The following is a 23,493-nucleotide window of genomic DNA, read 5'->3' on the forward strand; positions in this document are numbered from 1 at the left end:
TGCTGTCTTTGTTTAGTTCCCTGCACTGTGTGATCTCAAAGCTAGTCACTGCTTCTAAATATCAGTAAATTCGATGGAATTAGTTTGTTAGCTAATTTTATAGAATTTAAAGAATTTAGTGCTTTGATTATTGTGCAAAGACTTTTGAAACACCAGGGCATTTATATTTATTTGGTGGGTACCTCCGATCCAAACCTTAGTAATGTCTGCATATTTTATTACCTCTGGCAAGTTTATGCCTTTGTCCCTTGTGTTTGATAAGTACTTTGTGTGACTAAATGGGGGTAGTGGGGTGAGAGGAAGGAGTGGAGAGGAGAGAGTGAGCAGTTTTAAGTTCCTGGGTGTCAAGATCTCATTGAGAATCTAACCTGGTCCCAACATATCGATGCAGTTATAAAGAAGGCAAGACAGTGACTATACTTCATTAGGAGTTTGAAGAAATTTGGTATGTCAAAAAAGTACACTCAAAAACTGCTGTAGATGTACCACGGAAAGCATTCTGACAGGCTGCATCACTGTCTGGTATTGGTGGGGGGTGGGGGGTGGGGAGGGCTACTGCAGAGGGTTGTAAATATAGTCAGCTCCATCTTAGGTACTAGCTTACAAAGTACCCAGGACATCTTCAGGGAGCGGTGTCTCAGAAAGGCAGCGTCCATTATTAAGGACCTCCAGCACCCAGGGCATGCCTTTTTCTCACTGTTACCATCAGGTGGGAGATACAGAAGCCTGAAGGCACACACTCAGCTATTCAGAAACAGCTTCTTCCCCTCTGCCATCCAATCCCTAAATGGACATTTTTAATGTGTATTTCACTTTTTTAATATATATTTCTGTTTTTTGCACTATCTTAAATCTATTCAATGTATGTATACTGTAATTGAGTTACTATTTATTATTATTTTGTTTATTTCTTTTATGTTATGTATTGCATTGAACTACTGCTGCTGCTAAGTTAACAAATTTCATGACACATGCTGGTGATAATAAACTTTGATTCTGAGTTAGTTGAAGGTTCTGAAGGTGAAGAGTCAGATCATTCAGAGCATCGTAGTCGAAAGTATATAGTAGCAAAGAATTCAGGTCCACAGCAGTAGACTACAATTCAATGTAACTTAACTGTTTCCCCTCTAAAGAGCTTTTGTTTAACCATTTTTGAATAAAATTCCTATAATTATACTTGATAAATGTATTTATAAGAACATGGGAGGAAGTAGTCAGTCAGTTCCTTATGCTTGATCCACCACTCAAACATAATCACAGCTAATGTATCTTAGTTCAACTATCTTACACAAGTTCCTTATCCCTTATCTAAAAAATCTATTGATAACTGTAATAAGCGCAATGGCTGAAGGCTTGGTCTCTTTCCATTATGAATTCTGAAAATTCACCACCTTGTAACTGAAAATATTTCTGAAATTTTGTCCTTTGTTCTGACTATAAATCCTACTATCAGCCAGTGGGGAAAAGAAATGTATGTATCCTGATAAGCATTATAAAAATTTTGTGCATTTCATTGACATCACCTGTTGTTCTTGTAAGCTCGATACACAGTACTTAGTGTGTTTGATCTCACCTTATATAACAAACCTGCCTCCTCAAATCAATTTGAACTTTTTGTTGCACTCTCTACACTTTACAAATTGCTGGTTCTTGTGGAATGTATGGAATAAAGGTTACTTAATCTACATTCCACATCAAGATATTGCCACCAAAATATTGGCACTTGAATTTTGTTGAATAATGGCTTTTATGTTCCATCTCATTAAAGGCCTATTGAAAGTCCAAATTTACCAGTCAGCTGGTTATAGCCTCTGTTGTAACAGAATTGTCAAACATGAGATCCTTTTCAGAAATGGTTTTCATTGTTCTCCTTTATTTTCCAAGTACCTTGTAACAACTTCCTTAAAATACACTCCAGCACTTTTTCTATGACTGATATTAAACTAGTTAGTCTGTAGTTTCCAGTTTTCTGTAAGTAGGCCAGTAACATTTGATAACTTTGTCTGTGGGATCGTAACAAAATCTATAGAGTTTTAGAAGATGGTAGTGCATCCATTTTCTCTTTAACTACCATCTTCGGAACCCAAATATGCAAGTTATGAGACTAAAACTTAATAAAATTGGTATTAATTTCACGAGTGCTAATTTCTTGGAGCTTATTTCTGCTAAACCCTTTATCCACCATATTTCTTTAAAGTTTTCAGTGAAAATGGTACAAAATATTTGAAGTTGTCTGTCAGTTCTCTTTTCCCTAATATGATGTCTGCTGCTGTCCATAAAGAGAACTGCATTAACTTTTGCTTTTATTTTTGTTTCCTTTTTTCCACATCTATAGACGTTACACTTATCCTTTCCATTATCGATGTCTTAGGCTTTCTTTGCTAAAATAATAACACAAGTTATTAGAGTTTTATTCAATACAAACCACACATTGCATACATATGGCGATAATCTTAAAAAAATAGATTAGAGTAAAACAGTCTTCTAACGAAACTATATTCTTTGAGACGATTTATTTTAGCACTTTGAATTCTTTCAGTGCTGGAACCATTTTGCAAATGTGCTGTATGAAGTTCAGATATTTAGACAAGAGTCTGGGCCTAGAAGTTACAGTATAGCATATGATAGCTAGGGAGGAAAATGCAGTGAAAATCAAAAAACAGATTTTGGAAATTTAAAATAAAAATAGAAAATTATGGAACTACTCAGGTGAGGCTACATCTCTGAGAAGAGAAATGGTTAACATTTTGGCTTTGCCAGAACTGGAAAGGAGACAAAAAGTTTGTTAAGCTAGAATGATTGTGAGATGCCTCTGAAAGGTTAAAACTAGGATGTTGATTAGCTGTAAAAAGGGTAGGGAGAGAACATAGAACAGAGACAAAATTTACTTATATTAGGATTCAATATGGAATCCAGAAGCGGCACGATGCTCAAACAGGAAATGTGTTGTTGTTTGCAAGATTGTGGACTCATAATAGTACAGGAGGACAGGAGGCCACAGACCAATAGGGAAATGAAAGTAGTGGTTAATAGGAGGCTTGGCATCACACCTTTGGACTGAGTACGTGTTCCTCAAAGTGATCACCCAATTTCTATTTGATTTCTCTACTGTAGAGGAAACCACATGTGGAACATTGAATGTGGTATACTAGGTTGGAAGAAGTATGTGAATTGCAGGTGGATGAAAAGCTGATCAAGCTTAATATGGAGAAATAAGAAAATACATTTTTGTTGAAAGATTGACAGTGCATGATTTTTTTTTTAAAAGGTCCCAAAGGAGAACAGGTACAGAGGATGAGATATTTATGCATAACTCATTGAAAGTGGCAGGGCAGGTTGAGCAAATGGGTAATAATGCATATGTAGCTTGAGGCGCTGTTAATAAGACATGTAAAATAAAAACAATAAAGATTTGGTGAACTGTTATAAAGGACTGGCCCAGCGCCCAGCCTTAGCTAGAGAATTGTTTTCAGTTCTGGTAGCCGGTGAAGGAATCAGAGTCCTGACATCGTAGAATGGCTCTTGGGATAAGAGGTTACTATTTGAAAGGTAGATTAGAGCAGGTTAGTTTTGTTTTCCTTGGAGAAGACAAGCTTGTGGGGCTCTAGTGGTGCGTAGTGACATGCTGCCCCATAGCTGCTGAGGATAAGAGGTTAGAGATATAAAAGAAAAGAAAATAAAGATGAATGTCAGGCAACATGTTTTAGCAGAGTGTAGTTGGAATTGGGAAGGCTCTGCCTGCAGATTTAGCGCAGGAAAATTCCATTCTGGCTTTCACAAGGGAGCTGGATCAATACCTGCAATGTATGGTCGGGTAAATCTGCAGGTCTCTCGAAAAAGGGTCATTGGGTGGAGCTAGAGCACCGTGCTGGTAGAGAACCAGGGGGATGTAATGGACTGAATGGTGGCTAATTAAGCTGTGATTCTAAATTGTTTTGATACATGTGAAAATAGCTTGTACTAGATTAGATTTGGAGTTTAAGGTGAATGCTTTGAGTAATTTGCACACAAGATCCCACAAATCCTATTCCTCCTCCTAATCATACTTGGCATAATTGGTTATCAGTTTGAAGCTTGGTTCTGTATTTTTATTTTATGTTTACAAAATGTGGTAGAGTGACTTTTAGCAATATTTGTATTAATAATCCAATTTCCAACTTTTCCCTTTCAACTTAATGAAAATGCAGGTGAAACAATGAGAGGTGCTTCTTCTGAATTTGCGGAGGATCCTTGTTCCGCCATGAAGCGAGGCAACATGGTTCGAGCTGCACGAGCATTGCTGTCTGCAGTTACTCGCCTTCTTATCCTGGCTGACATGGCAGATGTTTACAAACTGCTGGTACAACTGAAAGTTGTAAGTTCTGCGCTGAACTTTTCCTTAATCAGAACTATTGATCTTGATTAAAATTTGTATTGTTGTTTTCATTGTTTACCTAAAGTGGTAATGTGGCCACTGTTCTGATGTAACTTTTGGTAGTGGAAGAATAATACAGTATGGAACACTTGAGAGATACTAAATTTCAGCTGATCTTCTTCGGCTGTCTATCGATTTTCGATGTTGACTGAGGCAAGGTTGTATGGAAGACCAGCAGTTGCCCATGCTGCAAGTCTCCCCTCTCCACGTTACCGATGTTGTCCAAGGGAAGGGCACTAGGACCCATACAGCTTGGCACCGGTGTCATCGCAGAGCAATGTGTGGTTAAGTGCCTTGCTCAAGGACGCAACACACTGCCTCAGCTGGAGCTCGAACTAGCGACCTTCAGATCACTAGACCGACACCTTAGCCACTTGGCAACGCGCCGCACTATCAGTAGTAAAAGTTTTTCAACAGGTTAGTCTTGAGTAGCAGGTTAGCCTAATTCATGAAAATATTTGTTTTTGTTCAATTTGCTTTTTACATTCAAAGCATTGGATGTGTCCTGGGTTCTTACTGACTTTTTGCCATAGACACCAATGCTTGCGTCCGATTTGGAGGTTAAAGCTAAAATTTTAATTCTTAGATTCTTCTAAAGTACATAGAATAAAACTGAGCAAACAAGACATCCCCATCTATTTGAAAACTCTTATGAGTAGTTTGCAGATAATCCTATGTTTAGAGTTGTGGACTCTTCATTATACAGCACATATCCAGGTCCACGCTGACTAATTCCTTTTGTACCATCCATTTACCTACCAGCTCTTGCTCCTTGGCCTTCTATGTGACGTATTACTGTTGTGTAACTACTTGCCTCCGCTGATCCCTCTGGTTGGAAGAAGTGCTTTTTCAGGCTTTACATTTCTAATCTCTTGCCTTAAACCCATGTCCTCGAGTTTTAGACTGCTATGGGGAAAAGAATCCTATTATCCATCCTTTTCACTATTTAAATTTGAATACTTCTGGTAGGTCCCCCTTATCCTTCTCTGCTCTAAAGAATATAAATCTAGTCTAACCAGTTCCTCCTCAGACAGAAATACTCCATACTATGCAATATGCTGATAAATCTCATTTGCACACTTTCTAGTACAATTGTGTGACATTTGATACTTCAGCTGTGACTAATGCTTGTGTTGCTACCTCTGCGATTGTATGCCAAAGGTCCTTCTGTTTCTTGATACATTCAGAACTCTTATCATTCTGTATATTCTAACCTTATTAATCCTTCTAAAATAGATCACTTTGCACTTAAGTGTAAATTTAATTTGCCATTCACTCCACATCTTGCCAGTTGATCAATATAATCTAGTAAACCAAGACTATTTTCCTTATTGTCAATGCCACCAACAGTTTTCATATCATCCGAGAACCAACTAATATTACTGCATGTATAATAAACACCAAGGTTTCCCGCATTGATCTCTGTGGTACACCACTGATCATAGGCATCCAATCACAAAATTTACTCTCCACCTTCGCTTCCTACCTGATATGACGGAATCAAGTTTGTCAAATTGTTTTAGATTGCACAGGTTCTACCTTTTTGGGTCAATTTCCCATGTGGGACCGAATTAAAGACTGGGCTGAAGTACATGCAAACTGCATCAACTACAGTGTTCTCAGCAATACATTTTATTGGCTGTACAAAAAGAGATTCAATCATATTGGTTAAACAGGATATGTGATTCTTCTAAACTTGCACAGCGGTTAGAGTAACTATTACAGCGTCAGTCACTCCAAATCCAATTCCCCCACTGTCGGTAAGGAGATTGTATGTTCTCTCCATGACTGTGGATTCCGCTGGGTGCTCCACTTTCCTCCCAAAACTTACCGGTTAGTAGCTTAGTTGGTCACATATGTGTATTTGGGGAGGACGGGATTGTTAGGCTGGAAGGGCCTGCTGCTGTGGCATAAATAAAAATAATAAATAAGTTTGACACCTTTTTTTAAAAAACATTAGTGTATTAGGCATTGAAAGGGTTATTGTAGGAACATTAGCCCAACTGTGGGCTGGGTAGTTCTGTACAAGGTAATTTAAATATGCTGATTGTGAAAAATGTTTGACTTCAGTCTTAAATGCCATGTTTCTTTATAGTTTATATTTTTTTGGAGTGGGGAATGATTGGCATATTCAAGTGATTTTTACACAGAGCATGAAAATTACAAAATCTTCTTGCATGACCTAGTAATTTGTAGATAATCTAATGCTCCTTGATATGGTTATTTATAAATCTGATTTACATAAGCTAATTTTTTCATTATTCAGACTATTGTAATACTGGACATTGGAAGGGAGGGAAAGATTAGGGTATTTTTTTTGTGTTGAGTCGTATGTGGTTCAATTTCCAGTATTCATAAAACATTCATTGCTGTCATATCAATAGAAAGATTCCTTGAGTGTTGTTGTACAAAAGTGTATTCTATGTTTGAATAAAATCTGTTCAGCTTTTGCTGTGTTGTGTTTGTGAAAGAAGTGACTGCAAAAGGAAGTATAAACCTGATACTCTATTGGGTTGGAAGGACAAGTTGAGAGCATATTTAAAGGCACTCAATGAACAAGAGTCGTATGTCAACATTTTATTTCTCCTACGTTAACTTTGTTGCACTAAAATTACTATCAAGATATTTTAAATCAGTAGAAGATGACACCTTACACCCAGCCAGTCTGCAGTCTACAGTATCTCCTCTGTACTATCTACCTCCACTGAGGAGAGTTAGTGTGACTTTAATGCATATTGACTCGTCAACTTATTGCTGGGCATCGGGAGAGTTCAGTAACTGAGAATTGGGGAATTATGAGATATGTGGGGCAGACAATCAAGGAAGGATGGTACTCTGTGAATTATCTTATATAGTTTGCAGAAGGCTCTTGAGCATGATTAATCCAGTGTGTGGAATTTCTTGTCTAGCCACTTTTGTATTGCATTGATTTATTTTGATTTTTAGATGTATAGGTAATGGATTTGGTTTTTCTAGGTTGAAGAAACCCTTGTAAAAGTGCGGAATGCTAACAATGAGCAAGAGCTTGGGATACAGTTTAAGGCACTGAAACCAGAGGTGGACAAACTGAATCTAATGGCAGCTAAAAGACAGCAAGTATGAACCTATATATTTGAGTTTTAGTAATAATTATTTGTATGCATAAGCAACGGAATTAAAGAACATTTCTTTCCTTCAGCCTAGGTGAGAGGATTGTTTGTAAACCTGGGGTACTAAGTAATTTAGTAATGTAGATGTATGGTTAAGATATTGCAAATGCTCTCTGCTCTCTTTTAATATTTCTATTTGCTTTTTTTTGGGGGGGAAGCTCTTAATTTTGGCTTGATTATCATTTTGAAACGTATGTTTTATTATAGCAATTTTAACAAAGAAAACAAGTTTGTAACCCATTAATATTTTTTTCAGGCAGTTTAATCTGTGACTATTTATCTCAACAATATGCTGTTATGTTTTTGATTAAACTCTGTTATGAAGTTTGCTTGAATGTTCAGTTTATTGATAATTTAGTAGAAAGGTGGCAAAGCCAGCCATCTGAAGCAAGTTTAATGCTGGGTGAGAGCAGCAGAAACGTGTTGTATATCATCATAATCAATACTAATGCCAGCAGAAAACAGCACAGACTATTTTAGCTTTAGATCTATGTGAAATAACAAGAACTTGACTGTCCATAGTAGAAAATAATGAATATTAAAATATACTGTAAATTTAATAACTCATCACAGCCATATTTATTAATACACGAAGCAACCATGGAGCAAGATTAAATAAATATTTGTATGGTATTTTAAAGGAATTGAAGGATATTCATCATAGAGACCAAATGGCTGCTGCACGAGGAGTTCTGCAGAAAAATATCCCTATGCTGTACACTGCTTCACAGGCTTGTCTCCAGCACCCAGATGTGGCTGCTTACAAAGCCAACCGGGATTTAATCTATAAGCAGTTGACACAAGCAGTTACTGGGATTTCAAATGCAGCTCAGGCAACTGCATCAGAGGATGTCAACCTAAGTCAGCAAAGCAGTGCTGGAGAGCTGGCAGATGCTCTGAATCGATTTGATGTAAGTGCATATCTATTCTCTTTAAGTAGATGCTGATCTTTAGAATTAAGCAAGTCCATTATAATAACCCAGTTATGTGAGAGGTCTTTATAGCTTGTGCAGGATCATATGAACTTGTTTGTGCTCATTGGCAGGCAACACGAAGCACAATGAATTGTCCAGCACAATGTTCAGCCAATTCTACAAGATGACTTACAGGCTGATGCTGGTCATTTTAAAGTTAGACTGATCTATTTTTAAACTTGAGTTCCATTTCTGGTTATAATATCCAACTACAAAAAGACCACATAATGGTAGGTAAACTTAGATTAATTAGAACTACTATTCAGACTTGGGGAAAATTCAGTTCTTCGCATCTGGAACATGTTGAGCTGCTGAGTAAAATAACTAAGTTTATTAATTATCAAATTCCCGCTGAATAACACCTCTCTAAACTTGTCAAATTAGCCAACTGGTGGCATAGTGGCATCAGCACCAGACTTAAGAGCGAAGGCTCCCAAGTTTGAAGGCAGCCGGCTTTGCACACTTTCCATCGGTACTGGGTTGAGCGTTGAACTAACAACTCGGCCTTGTAAAAATAAGAAAGGCTGCTTAAAAAAAATACTGTCACGACGGCGTCCAGATGACTCCACTGGGAGTTAAGGGCCGTCGCCTCCCCCTCCCCCCCCCCCCGTCCTCGTCCTCCTCCTCCCCCTCCCCCCTCCTCCTCCACCCCCCACCCCCCCATAATTCTTACTATCCAAGACTTCAGGAAATCTAAATCCTATTTTGAAAGCTTTGCCATGCTCTGAAGTCTTGGATAGTAAGAATTATGTTAGAGAAGATTTTAAGAAAGTTTTATTTTTAAAAAGGCCATACTGTCAATTTTACTTTTCATTTATTGGCTGAATAGATCATTTAACATGTCTGTTAAGTCGTTTGGGCTTGTACTGATCTATGCCGTTCCAGATGCCCATCCAAGCTTGTTCCATTTTCCTGTGTTTAACACATATCCCTCTAAACCTTTCCTATCTATGTACCTGTCAAAGCGTGAAGCTAAGTACATACTAATGCCATACGTAAGTTTGCTGACGAAGCCATTGTTGTTGGCTGAATCAAAGATGGTGACAAATCAGCGTATAGGAGGAAGATTGAAAATCTAGTTGAATGGTGCCACCATGGCATCCTCTCAGTCAATATCAGCAAAACCAGAGAGTTGATTATTGACTACTGGAGGAGGAAACTGGAGATTTGTGAGCCAAGTCCTCTTAGGTGATCAGAGGGTCAGTAACTTTAAGCTCCTTGGCATTATCATTTCACGAGTTCTGTCCAGGGTCCAACATATAAGTGCCATTACGAAGAAGGCACAGCAGTGGTTCTACAGATTTTGGCCATTTGGCTCATTGAATTTGCTCCGCTACTCCATCATGACTGATTTATTATCCCTGTCAACCCCATTCTTCTGTCTGTCCCCCTTGTAACCTTTGACACCCTGGCGAGTCAAGAACCTATTATCCTCTACTTTAAATGTGAGTAATGACTAGGTCTCCACAGCTGTCTATGGCAATGAATTCTACAGATTCACCACTCTCTGTATAAAGATATTTCTCTTCATTTTCTGTTCTAGCTGGATCTCATTCTATTCTGAGGCTGTGCCCTCTGGTCCTAGACTCGCCCACTATAGGAAGCATCCTTTAGTGCTGACTCCTTGCTTCCTCAATACTCCACCCCCCCCCATGTATTTTCGTATTGTCCGCAAACCTCGTCTATCCTGACTGCTTTTCCTCAGTTACAACACATTTGTCAAGCAAGATTTTTCCTTAAAGAAACGATGTTGACTTTGGCCTATTTGCCTCCAAGTATATCAGAACCCCATCCTTAATAATGGACTCCAGCGTCTTCCTAACTAAAGTCAGGCTAACTGGCCTTTCATTTCCTTTCTGCCTTCCTCCCTTCTTAAAGAGTAAGTGACATTTTCAATCCTCTGGAACCATTACAGTATTGAGTTATTCTTGAAAGAACTTTACTCTTGCCTCCACAATCTATTCAGCTACCGCTTTCAGAACCTTGGAATGTAGTCCATCTGGTTATGGTGATTTATCTACCTTCAGACCTTTCAGCTTCCCAAGCACCTTAACCTTAGTAGTAGCAAGTACACTCTCTTCTGCCTCCTGACACTTGAATTTCTGGCATACTGCTAGTGTCTTCCACAGTAAAGAGTGACACAAACTACTTATTAAGTTTGTAAGCCATTTCATTGACCCTCAATACTACCTCTCCAGCGTCACAGCCTGTTATGGAATTATCAATACCCTTGAACAGAAAAGCCTACAAAAAGTAATAGACACAGCCCAGTCTATCACAGGCAAAGCCCTTCCCACCATTGAACACAAACATTGCTGTTGTAGGATATCATCTATCATCAACGACTCCCACCATCCAGGCCATGCTGTCTTCTCACTGTTGCCCTCACGAAGCATGTGCAGGAGTCTATGGTTTCACACCATCAGGTTCATGAACAGTTATTACCCCTCAATGATCAAGCTCCTGAACCAGAATGGATAACTTCACTTACCCCAACACTTAGATTCCAAGTGATTCTACAATCTATGGACTCATTTTCTGGGAGTCCTGAACTTATGTTCTTAATATTATCTATTATTTAATTATTATTATTATTTTGTTTGCACAATTTGGTGTCTTTTGAATATTGGTTGTTTGTCCATGTTTGTGTGTAGTTTTTCATTGATTCTGCTGAACATTCCTAGACTGTTTCAATGACTCTGTGGTTTGATTTATATTCTGTGCTTTTCCCTCATTTTTGCCGTTTGTATGATTTTGTTTTTTTTTGCGTCTTGTTTGATATTTTCTTTGAATGGGCTCATTGGGTTTTTGTTTTATGCCTGGAAAGACAAATTTCAGGGTTGTGTACTGCATATATACTTTGATAATAAATGTACTTTAAATCTTGGTTTCTTTGTATTTCTTGTGAATGCCTGCAAGAAAATGCATCTCAGTAGTATATGATAATATATGTACTTTGATAATAAATTTAGTTTTAAATTTGAACATTGAATGTTATTAATGTTTCTGCCGCCACAATATCCTCTGGCAGCTCATTTAATGTATGCTGGGTTCTTCATGTGTATGTTGTCCCTCAGGTTTCTAGTAATCTCTTCACTCCCACCTTAAACTAATCCCTCTAATTCTTGATTCCCCAGTTGCAGGGGAAAAAGACTCTCTGTAACATAGTTTGTTGTGATGGCAACATCCTTGTAAATCTTTTCTGCATTCTTTTCAGAATAATAGTATCTTTCCTACAACAGGCCTACCAAAATGCAATACCATACTACATATATGGCCGCACCAATGCTGTGCACAGCTGCAGTGTAAAATCCCATCATTTGCATGGCTCAATGCCATAAATATTTCAGAGAGGCTTAGAATGTAACCTCCAGGATCTGATAACCTGATCATTCATCATGCCACTTGTGAGACTTGCATTCTATCATTATTCTGTAAATTTGCAGATGTAGAAAGTGTCATTACTTGTTAAAAATTGAATTGGTAAATGAAGATTTGTTAATTTAGGTGATTTTGAACATGTGCAAGTCACTGAACCTATATTTTAATGTGTGTTCCTTGACTTCAAAGATTCATGAGGACGATTCAGCCAAATTGAAGCTGCAGATGGTGGCATAATATGTTAATAATACTGAGATAAAGGATAAAGAACTGTTTTACAGATGTGTGGTGGTGCTTTTCAAATGGGAATATTGCCTACATGATATGGGATGCATTGTTAGAATTTATTTATTTCTTCCTTCTTTACAATTGTATAATACACTTTTAGTGCAACCATTATAGTGAAACTTGTTGTCTTGTAACTTGTATTTTCTGACATTTTTTCAAAAATGATTAACTTTAAGTAAATCATTTATCTTTGCTCCTAAAGAAACAAATAATTGTGGATCCATTGAACTTCAGTGAGGAACGCTTCAGGCCATCTCTGGAAGAACGACTTGAGAGTATCATTAGTGGAGCTGCACTGATGGCAGATTCTTCTTGCACACGTGATGATCGACGTGAGCGCATTGTGGCTGAGTGTAATGCTGTACGACAGGCTTTGCAGGATCTACTTTCTGAATATATGGGCAATGTAAGTCAAATGGAATTCCATTTCAATACATTACTGTTTTCAAATTGAGTTCTTATGCTTGCTGCAGCTTTTTCCAAAATGTACAACAGAATATTAGGAGCCTGGGAATCCAGTTATTTCATTGTGCAGAACCCAGCTTGGAAGTTATAGCTCTTAAAGTATGGAGTAGTAATAGGAATAAAATTGTTGGTGGTGTTGAAACTAGCGGTGACACTTTGTCCATAATCAGTGGAGTCATTATTTTGGGTAATGTAGGAGTGATATAATGATCGATGAAACACAGAATGCAGTGGCTTCTGACAAAGCCATGAACACATATTGAAAATGTAGTCTGATCATGTTCCCAGTAATTCCCTGCTCCTTTTCAAGATGAGTTGTTGTTTTAAGCCAGCCAATACAGAATTACTGAAGTTCTACTTTTTTTATATTATTCTTTATAATAGTAAACTTTAAATATTTTTGACTGAGCTGTAACTGGATTTTTAACTGTTTTCTGAGCAATCTTTACTCTGATCAACCTTCCTCGGAGAAAAACAAAACTTTCTGGACACAACTTCTAATGGAATTGTTTTTTTTAATACTTGATATCTTACTGATGTTTTTATCCAGTTGTGTGTTTCCTGTGTTTTTTTATTAGTCTCCTAATACTAGTCTGGTTAATACTTCTTGGTTTGCTCCCTGTATGAATTCTTCACTCTGACTACTCAGCTAGTTTTATATCATAAATCTTCCAAAGCAGTTTTCTTGATGGCAGCTTGCATCTGGAAAGAAGAAATTCACATTAGAACTGTTCGTAGCTCTGTGTTTAGTGCTAGCCCTTTGGAATTGACTGGGAAATATCGGCTCTAATCAATGGACTCATTTCTGTTAGATAATACAAATGTAGTATGCTTAAATGAAATCTTGTATAATCCCAGGAAACAGTATACAGGTTTCCCCTGCCGTCCAAAGGTAGAACATTCCTACGAAACGGTTCGTAAGCTGGAATATCGTAAAGTGAAGAAGCAATCACCGTTTATTTATATGGGAAAAATTTGTGAGTGTTCGCAGACCCAAAAAATAACCTACCAAATCATGCCAAATAACACATAAAACATAAAATAACAGTAACGTATAGTAAAAGCAGGAATGATATGATAAATACACAGCCTATGTAAAGTAGAAATACTTCTTTATGATCATTGCCGCACTGTTCTCCGTAGCGAAAATCTCATGCAAGTGCTCTCGGCAGTAACACTCTCCAGTAACCTTTAAGCTATGAAGCTGCCAAATCATAGCAAATACCGCATAAAAATACAGAGCCTATATAAAGTAGAAATAATGTATGTCCAGTGTAGTATCACTTACCGAAATCAGGGAAGACAGCGAGCACACTGATGATGGTATGTTAGGCTGAGTCGTCGGAGGTTGGGGTGGTGCAGTGGTCACCAACCTCCAGGCAGCGAACCGATACCAATCTGCAGAGAATGCAGCAGTAGCCAGGACCCACCCAGCACATCTTTAAGAAAAAAGCCGAAATAAACAAACTAATTAATTAGGTGCCACCTGGCACGTAAATGTTGGCCCAGATCAGAGGTGACGCAATCAGCAATCACCTCTGATCTGGGTCGACGTTTACATGCTAAGCGGCACCTAATTAATTAGCTTGTTTATTTCGGCTTTTTCCTTAAAGATGTGTTGAGTGCTTCCCGGCTACCGCTGCATTCTCCACGGCAGTGTATCGGTTCGCAGCTCGGGGGTTGGGGTGGTAGGACACTGGGGTGTCATCTCATCGTTGTCTGTTTCCATCAGGGCAGGCAGATCATCTTCTTCCATATCTGACTGCCTCGATGTCAAAGGTCAAGGTTCGTCGTCTGCTGTGGCTGATGTGAAAGGCTTGAAAATCGACAGTGTGCTTGACTGCTTAGCCTCGTGTATTTTTCTATCATACAGTTCTTTGTAAGCACTCAAACCATCCTGCAAATGTGCCCTAAACCTATGTACCCTTTCAAAATTGAAGTCGTACTTTTCTGCAATCATTGCAGTGAAAATCTCATGCAGTTGCTTCACGTTCAGTTCCTGGACGACTTCACTTTCGGTCCGTTCGCTACTGCATTCGGTTTCCATTGTCATCCTTTCTTCTACCATTTGCATCAGCTCTTCATCTATCAGTTCTTGGTTATGGGATGCCAGAACCTCTTCAACATCATCTTCGTCAACTTCCACAAGCCAAACTCACTTTGTCCTTACTTCGTTCACCACGATCAAAACGCTTAATTATGTTTAGTTTTATGCTAAGTGTAATACCCTTACGAGCTCTTTTAGGCTTTTCCGATACCTTAGAACTCATCTTGCTAACGGCTGCTCACAGGCACGTGTTTAAGCAATGCCAGCTAGAATGCAGTTCCGGGGGAGGAGATTGGCTGCTCGGGGCGCGCGCTGCCTTTTTTCGTAACAGTGAAAACACCTTCTGTTAGCGAAAATGGGTAACTAATGTAGGTCTTTCGTAACAGCGAGGTTTTGTAAAGCGAACATTCGAAAAGCGGGGGACACCTGTATTGAAATTAAAGGTGGTTGTGTTATGATCTGAAGTATAGTGTAAAACAGCTGGCGTACCTTATAAATGTTACCATGCAGTTATGTTGCTTTGTCTTCACATGCAATTTAACATTAGTATTAACACCAATGCAGTACTAAACTGAAGAACAGAGCGTAACTTCTATGGCATCCTTCAGTTGTTTGGTGTGGAAGGCAAATTTCTTTAATGCAAGAGCAGGAAACAGTGATGGCCCTTGGTCTCCAAGACAATATTAAATGAGGCAGTAACAACAACAAATGCCAGAGGCACTTGGTGGATCAAATACCATCAGTGGAAAGAGAACCCTGGAAATGTGCAAAATCCTGTTAGCTTTAAGTTGTAGGTAGGTTGGAGGAAGGATGTATAGGACAAAGGGAGTAATTTGAGGCAGGACTATTGAAGTGAATACATTGTTTATGAAGCTGTTGTGTTCATAGATTAGTGAGGGAAGTTAGAAAAACAAAAGAACAAGTAAAAACTAAGAAATGCAGGTCAGGGCCATTTAGGACTGAAACCTAAAGGAAAATCGTAGAAAAGCCCAGCGGATTAGGCAATGTCTGCTGAGCGAAAAACAGTTAATACAGTAGGCGGAAAAACTTGAGCTTTGTTGGAACAGTGCAAGATGTGACAAGTCAAGTTAGGAGTGGGATGGAGAACTAAATTAGTAGTGAAGGGTCCTGATATACCTGTCTATTTTAATTGTTATGTAGTCAGCTCCAGAACTCATCAAATTTCAGGCTTGTATACCTCATAATTGTGGAGCTGAAGTTGTACTATGCATACTGTCATTGCAATTTAACATTAGTATTAACACCAATGCAGTACTAAACTGAAGAACAGAGCGTAACTTCTATGGCATCCTTCAGTTGGTTTAATTGATAATGAAAAGCGTTACTGCAAAGAAACCTCTTGCTGCTTACTATCTGTCCAGTAAACCATGCTGATTGAATTGATGATTAAGAAATCAAAAATAACACTGGTTTAAATCTTGCTTTAAGAATTATTCGTTAGAAATCTACTGATGAGCATTTATCAATAATCAAAAAGCCAACAGATGAGATTAAGGTAATATTTGTTGTCCTTTTTGCAATGTGTATGTATATTAGAAGTGCTAAGATATGAATTTTCCAAGTTAAAGATATCTTTTTATTTTAATTTTGTAATGAATGTACAGTATTTCTTTCCTAATTACCTATAGACGGTATAATGATCAAAAGGTAACATCAAATTTATGCTTAATCCTGTTTTGGGAACAATATAATTATCGATAATCTATAGATTGGGACTTCAGACAATTGAAGCATTGAGGGAAAGTGTAAAAATTAGGAATGTTGCATAGTTTTAACTATGTGGGTGGTAAGTGTGGTCAATGCTTTTCATGCCGAACTTAGAAGGAGCAAAACAGAAGAGCTAAGAGACAAGTTCAAGACAGCAAAGAAGAATCTCTTTGCCACCTACGACCGACTGAAGGAAGAGGATCTAGCTGAGAGGATTAGAGATAGAAGCTGCTGATGAAGACATGCAGCATGGAGAAGCATGGCGCCTAGTCAATGAGATCAGTAGACGGAAGAAGTCCCCATTAGGTCAAATAAGTGGTAAAACAGCAGAGGACTGTGTCCTGACATGGTTTACCCACTCTAAGAACCTGCTGGGTAGCCCTCCAATGATCACGGAAGAAGAAGAGGACATACCGATGATACTAGCGCAAGTCAACATCGATGACGGCCCATTCACCATTGAGGAACTGAAGATGGCCAAATATGCACTCAAGCAGAGCAGGAGCGCTGGACCAGATGGGATACCACCAGATGTCCTGAAGAACTGCGACCTGGACGACGTCTTGCTGGATATATGTAATACGGCACTGATGAAAGGCGACAAACCAGAACAGTGGTCACTCTCAAACATTATCCCAGTCTCCAAGTCTGGATTCCTCACAAAGACAGATAACTACTGCGGTATCAGCTTGACCTGTATCTTAGCAAAGCTATACAAACGGATGATCTTGAACAGGATTCGCACCACCATTAACCCTAAGCTGAGATTCAATCAGAGTGGTTTTCGGCAGAAGCACACAACAGTAATGCAAATACTTGCTGTCCATAGGGTCATCGAGGAAGTCAAGAAGAACAACCTACCAGCCGTGCTTACCTACATCGATTTCCGCAAAGCTTTTGACTCCATTCACCGAGGTAAAATGCTGAAGATCCTGAAAGCTTACGAAGTGCCAGGCCATCTACTGAGAGCAATAGAGTCCAGCTATACCAAAACCATGGCGAAAGTTGTATCACCAGACGGAGAAACAGCAGTGTTCGAGCTCCTAGCTGGTGTGCTGCAAGGAGACACTCTGGCACCCTACATCTTTATAATCGTCCTTGATTACGCTCTGCGTCAAGCTACCAAAGATCATGACAAGCTTGGTTTTACCATAAAACCAGGGCAAACCAAAAGGGTCAGACCAGTTACACTCACAGATCTCGATTTTGCAGACATAGCAGAGATGACATAGTCCTGCTCTCTGACCAGATCGAGGAAGCACAGCAGCTACTGACAAAAGTGGAAATAGAATGCAGTAAAGTTGGACTTCACCTAAATGCTAAAAAGACAGAGTACATGGCGTTTAACCGCGATGAAGGTACTCTCAAGACCGTAGAGAATGATACCATTAAGAAAGTCTCTGACTACAAGTACCTCAGGTCAAGAATGATGAGTTCGGAGAAGGACATAAAGATACAGAAGGTGCTGGCGTGGAGGGCTATGAACGACACGAAGGAAATCTGGAAGTTGAACCTGACCAGAGGGCTTAAAAAGAGGATCTTCATAGTAGTCATAGAGTCCATTCTCCCGTACGGATGCGAGACGTGGACACTCTCCAAGTCGATGCGAAAGTCTCCAGATGGTTGCTATACACGAATGCTCCCGATGGCTCTTAATGTGAGTTGGCAACTTCACATGAGAAACGTTGAGCTCTATAACAACCTACCGATGCTCTCCACTAAAATCGAGGTGAGAAGACTGCAACTAGCAGGGCACTGTCTACGCCACCCTGAGCTACCTGCGGGCCTAGTCATCATATGGCAGCTCAAGCATGGGAGGATGAACCCAAGACTATGGTCAACTCACTCCTAGAAGACAGCGGCGCGGCTAATGTACAAATGTAGATGAACTGAACACATTGATGACGGAGAGGGAGAAGTGGAGAGTCTGTCATCGTGCCTGACGCCGGCCCCCTGGGCCTGAGTCGACATAGTAGTAGTGGTAATTTTTAGATTTTTTTTTACTATTTTGCCACTTGGTATGAAACTCATTGTAAAGGTTTGTATGGATGGGTTTGAATAATTACTGTGATCCACTTTGTAATTGTCATTACAGTACTGTGTATACTACAACATTCAAAATGGAGTAGTGATTTCTGAATTGTTAGATCAGAACTTTAATCATAGAAGTGAAACACTACAGCACAGAAGCAGGCCCTACAGGCTATCTAGTCTGTTCTGAACCATTAATCTTTCTCGTCCCATCAACTTGCACTGGGGCCATAGCCCTTCATACCCCCCACATTTATGTACCTAATTAAATTTCTCTCAAATATTGAAATTGACCTCACGTCCACCACTTGCACTGGCAGCTCATTCTACAGACTCACCACCCTCAGAGTAAAGAAGGTCCCTGTCATGTTCCCCTTAAACATTTCACCTTTCATCCTTAACCCATGGCTTCTTGTTGTAATCTCACCCAGCCTCAGTGGAAAAAAGCCTGTTTGCATCTACTCTATCTATATCCTTCATAGTTTTGTATACCTCTGTCAGAACTCCCCTCAATCTTCTGTATTCTGAGGAATAAAGTCCTAACCTATTCAGTCGTTCCTCATAACTCAAGTCTTCCAGACCCAGCAACATCCTTGTAAATTTTCTCTGTACTCTTTCAGCCTTGTTTACATCTTTCCTGTAGGTAGGTGGCCAAAGCTGCATGCAATACTCCAAATTAGGCCTCACAAACATCTTAAATAACTTCATAATATCTCAGCTCCTGTACACAGTACATTGATTTATAATGACAAATGTACCAAAAGCTTTCTTTCTGACACTGTCTATCTGTGACACCACTTTCAAGGAATTGTGTATCTGTATTCCCAGGTCCCTCTGTTCTACTGCACTCCTCAGTGCCTTACTGCTCATTGTGTAAGACCCATTCTAGTTGGTCCTCTCAAAGTGCAACACTTCACATTTAGTTGCATTAAATTCTATTTGCCATTTTTCAGCCTGTTCTTCCAGCTTGTCCAGATCACACTGCAACCCCAATCTTGACGCACAAAGTCAGGTTACGGACAGCCTTCTCATCTCAAAAAAGACCTTAGAAGGAAAATTGTAGAGATGTATGAAGCTGGAACAGGCTACACAAGCACTTCTAAAGAACTGAATGTTCATCAGTCCACAGAAAGAAGAAAATTGTTAACAAGCGGAGGAAATTCAGTACTGTTGCTACTTTCCCTAGTATTGAGCATTCTGCAAAGATCACACCAAGTGCATAGTGTACAATCCTGAAGGAGGCGAAAAAGAATCCAAGGGTAACAGTAAGAATCTTTAAAACTTGCAAAAATCTCTGTTCATGTGTCCACTGTAAGAAAAACGCTGAGCAAGAATAGTGTTAATGGATTACACCATGGAGGAAACCACTGCTCTCCAAAAACAAAAACATTGCATGTCAGAAGTTTGCAAAAGACTATCTGGATGTCCACAACAATTCTGGGACAATGTTCTGTGGACAGATGAGACAGAAGTTGAACTTTTTGACAAATGCACACCACTATGTTTGGATGAAAAAAGGCCACTGCACACCAACACCAAAACGTCATCCCAACTGTGAAGCATGGTGCAAGGAACATCATGGCTTGAGGCTGCTTTACTGTCTTAGGACCTGGATAGCTTGCAGTTAAGGAAACAATGGGTTTAAAATTGCATCAAGACATTTTACAGGAGAATGTTAGGATAGCGGTCCATCACCTGAAGCTTAATAGAAGTTGGATGATGAACAAGACAGTGATCCGAAATACAGAGTAAATGAACAACACAATGGTTTAGGAAGAAGGAAATTTGTGTTTTGGAATGGCTAAGTCAGAGTTCACACCTTAACCTAATTGACTTGAAGAGAGTTGTCATTGCAAGATATCCCAGAAACATTTATGAATTGAAACAGTTTTGTATGGAGGAATGGTCTAAATTTCCTCCTCACTGTTGTGCAAGTTTGATCAGCAGCTACAGGAAATGTTTGGTGGAGGTTATTGCTGCTAAAGGAGGTTCTACCAGTTATTAAATACAAGGTATTACATACTTCTTTCTGCCTGGACTGTGAATGGTTAAATCATGTGTTCAGTAAAGACTTGAAAAGTACAAATGCTTGGGTGTTACTAGTTTGGGCAGATTGTGTTTGTCTATTATTGTGACTTGTATGAAGATCAGACCACATTTTATGAATAATAAATAAAGAGTACCGGATAATTGCAAACGATTCACAGATGTTTTCTTGCAAATGTAGATGACAAATAACAACGGACCCAGCACTGATCCTTTTGGCACACCACTATTCACAGGCCTCCAGTTAGAGAGGCAACCATCCACAAGCACTCTCTGGCTTCTTCCATAAAGTCAACACCTAACCCATTTGGCTACGTCATCTTGAATGCCAAGTGACTGAACCTTCTTGACCATACCCACTCCTCCTTGTGGGACCCTGTAAAAGGCCTTGCTAAAGTCCATGTAGACAACATCCACTGCCATGCCTTCATCAACTTTCCTAGTAGCTTTCTTGGAAAAAGTGTATAAGATTGGATAGACATGACTTGCCATACACAAAGCCATGTTAACTGTCCCTAATCAATCACTGTCTATCCAAATACATATATCCAGTCCTTTAGAATTCCTTCCAGTAAATTTTCCATTATTGGTGTGAGGCTCACCAGCTTATAATTTCCTGGCTTTTTCTTTGAGCCTTTCTTAAACAACGGAATAACATTTGCTGTCCTCCAATCCTCTAGCACCTCAACTGAGGCTAAGGATATATCAAATATCTCTGTCTATACCTGATATCCACCCCTTTCTTAACCAGGGCCTCAATATCTCTCAATTACCAAGGTTCCATAAGCCAGTTAACCCAGCCATTTATTCTGATAGGAACATACAAACTCTGTACTCTGAAAATTTCACTTTTTAAGGCCTCCCATTTACCAAGTACACCTTTGCCAGAAAACAACCTGTCCCAGTCCACACTTTCCAGATCCTTTCTGATACATAAAACTGACATCCCAAGTACCATCTTGATGGTATCTCTCATCTGCTGCACTCAATTTGTGTAGCTGACCACTGCGTTTCTCGTCCTCAACCTTGCCTGTTTCTTTGTGCTTGTTCAGAACTTGGACAGCACATCTTGAAAACAAGTAAGTTCTGCTTAAGAGAGATCTTGCTGATGCAGGATGACTACCTTTTGTCTTGTTGCTATGCTCACTCTTGCCATGGTGTAAGAGCTGATTTGAAGGTTAACTGTCACATCTGCCACACCCTCACCTTTTAGTTTGGTTGTCCTTCGCCCAATTTGATTCCTTCTACACCCGTTTCTGTTTCAATTAATCAGTTTAGTTTATTTAATTCATTACATCATTGATCATTAGCATCCTGCTTGTTATTTTTGTTTATTTATGCACTGGGCTATATAGTTACAAAGTCATCAAGTTTTTATTTGAAAAGTGATCTATTAATATATCACTTTCTGTAATGAAAAACAAAAAAATCCCTGTAACATTTAATTTTTTGGTAAAATGAATGTTTGGAAATCTAAAATTTGCTCTTCTACTGACACATTAATGCAGAAGGCAAAAAATAAATAAAATGAAATTCATATAAAAATCTCTTTAATACTATATAATCCCATTAACGTGGTCATATCTTCCTTTTTTCTACCCATACAGACTCACTGGATGAGCCTCCCAGTCTGTCCTGTGTGAGCACTGCTGAGACATTTGCCCTGACTAGTAATGCCACCCTTCTGCCTTCAATCCCTTCTGCTCTATCATGGCTAAAACAACAGAACCTCAGAACACTGGGCTGCCAGTCCTGCCCCTCCTGCAACCAAGTCTCACTAATGGCTACAGTGTCATAATTCCAGGTGCTGACCCATGCTAAGCTCATCTGACTTTCCTATGGTACTCCTTGCATTGAAATATACACAGCTCAGAACGTTAGTCCCACCATGATCAACCTTTTGATTCCTGATGTATGTAGGCTTCTCAATATCTTTCTTCACAACTACTTCACTATCTGTTCTGGCTGCTTGGTTCCCATCCCTCTGCCTTCCATTCTTTGCTTTCACTGCAGCTGTGACCAGGCTAAGCACGTTGGACTTCAATTAAGTTGCAGTGAAGAACAAATAACCAGAACAAAAAAAGTGCACAGATGACCCAATGTACTTGGCAGATTAATAAGGTGATTTATAGACCTGGTGTTTTTTGTACATTATAAGTTAAATTCTCATGTCTGGCTTTTTATTCAGAATTAAAAGGTATGGTTTTCTTTAAGCAGTTTTAGAATTGCTCTGTTGAACTTTTTAATTGGAAATGAAATAAAGGTTAAAAACCAAGGATTTTCTTAATAGGCAACAGTGATGCACATATGTGATGCCAATTGTAGCCATTTTGGCAGTTTCCTGCTAAAGCTGCATTTTTCAGGGCCTGTTCGGTTCAAGGGTACCTTCAGTTAAAGTTGTCAATTAGTCATTGAGGAAATGACTGCTCAATAACTGGTGACTTGAAAATAGTTGATTTAAACCCCTATATTAGCACCAAATAACACTTGGATTTTTTTTCCCATGTAATCCAGTTTCCCAGATGACATTTTTTTGTAAATAATCTTCTAATACTGTTAAAGTACATTGAATTTTGATTTGAAGACCCAAAGATAGAATATGCATAGAACTGTGCAGCACTGGGCATGCCAACTGATAAGACCTTATCATTTTTATTCTGTTCATTGATTATTGCTAAAGTTGAAAAAGTAGTTGAAAACATTAACACTGAGATTGTTTTCTAAGTAAAAGGTAACATTCAACATCAATAATTATTTTCCACACTTCAACACTTAGATATTGGCATAAATTTGTGTGTTTCTAAGGGGAGTGGGTTTCAAAAAAAAAGTTATTAACTTCTGTTTGGATTTGTTCAGTGGAGCTTTGTAGGTTACAATAGCAAATTCACTTAGGATTGTAATGAACTGCAAGTTAGAAAAACGTGTTTTTCTCCCTTTCTAAACATAGATAGTTTAGAAAGTATTGGAATT

The 23,493-nt window shown here is 39.0% G+C and overlaps 1 protein-coding gene across 3 annotated transcripts in view; it reads left to right on the top strand.

Annotated features, from left to right (window-relative positions):
* Positions 1–23,493, top strand: part of ctnna1 (catenin (cadherin-associated protein), alpha 1) — a 131,749-nt gene that overhangs the window by 21,733 nt on the left and 86,523 nt on the right. For all 3 annotated transcript variants that reach the window (XM_063053583.1, XM_063053584.1, XM_063053585.1), the window contains exons 4-7: positions 4,188–4,354; positions 7,391–7,510; positions 8,205–8,474; positions 12,409–12,612. In XM_063053583.1, coding sequence (XP_062909653.1) covers positions 4,188–4,354; positions 7,391–7,510; positions 8,205–8,474; positions 12,409–12,612 — 761 coding nt within the window. The remainder of the gene's footprint in view (positions 1–4,187; positions 4,355–7,390; positions 7,511–8,204; positions 8,475–12,408; positions 12,613–23,493) is intronic.

This window comes from Mobula hypostoma, chromosome 7, assembly GCF_963921235.1.
Source record: "Mobula hypostoma chromosome 7, sMobHyp1.1, whole genome shotgun sequence".
NCBI lineage: Eukaryota > Metazoa > Chordata > Chondrichthyes > Myliobatiformes > Myliobatidae > Mobula > Mobula hypostoma.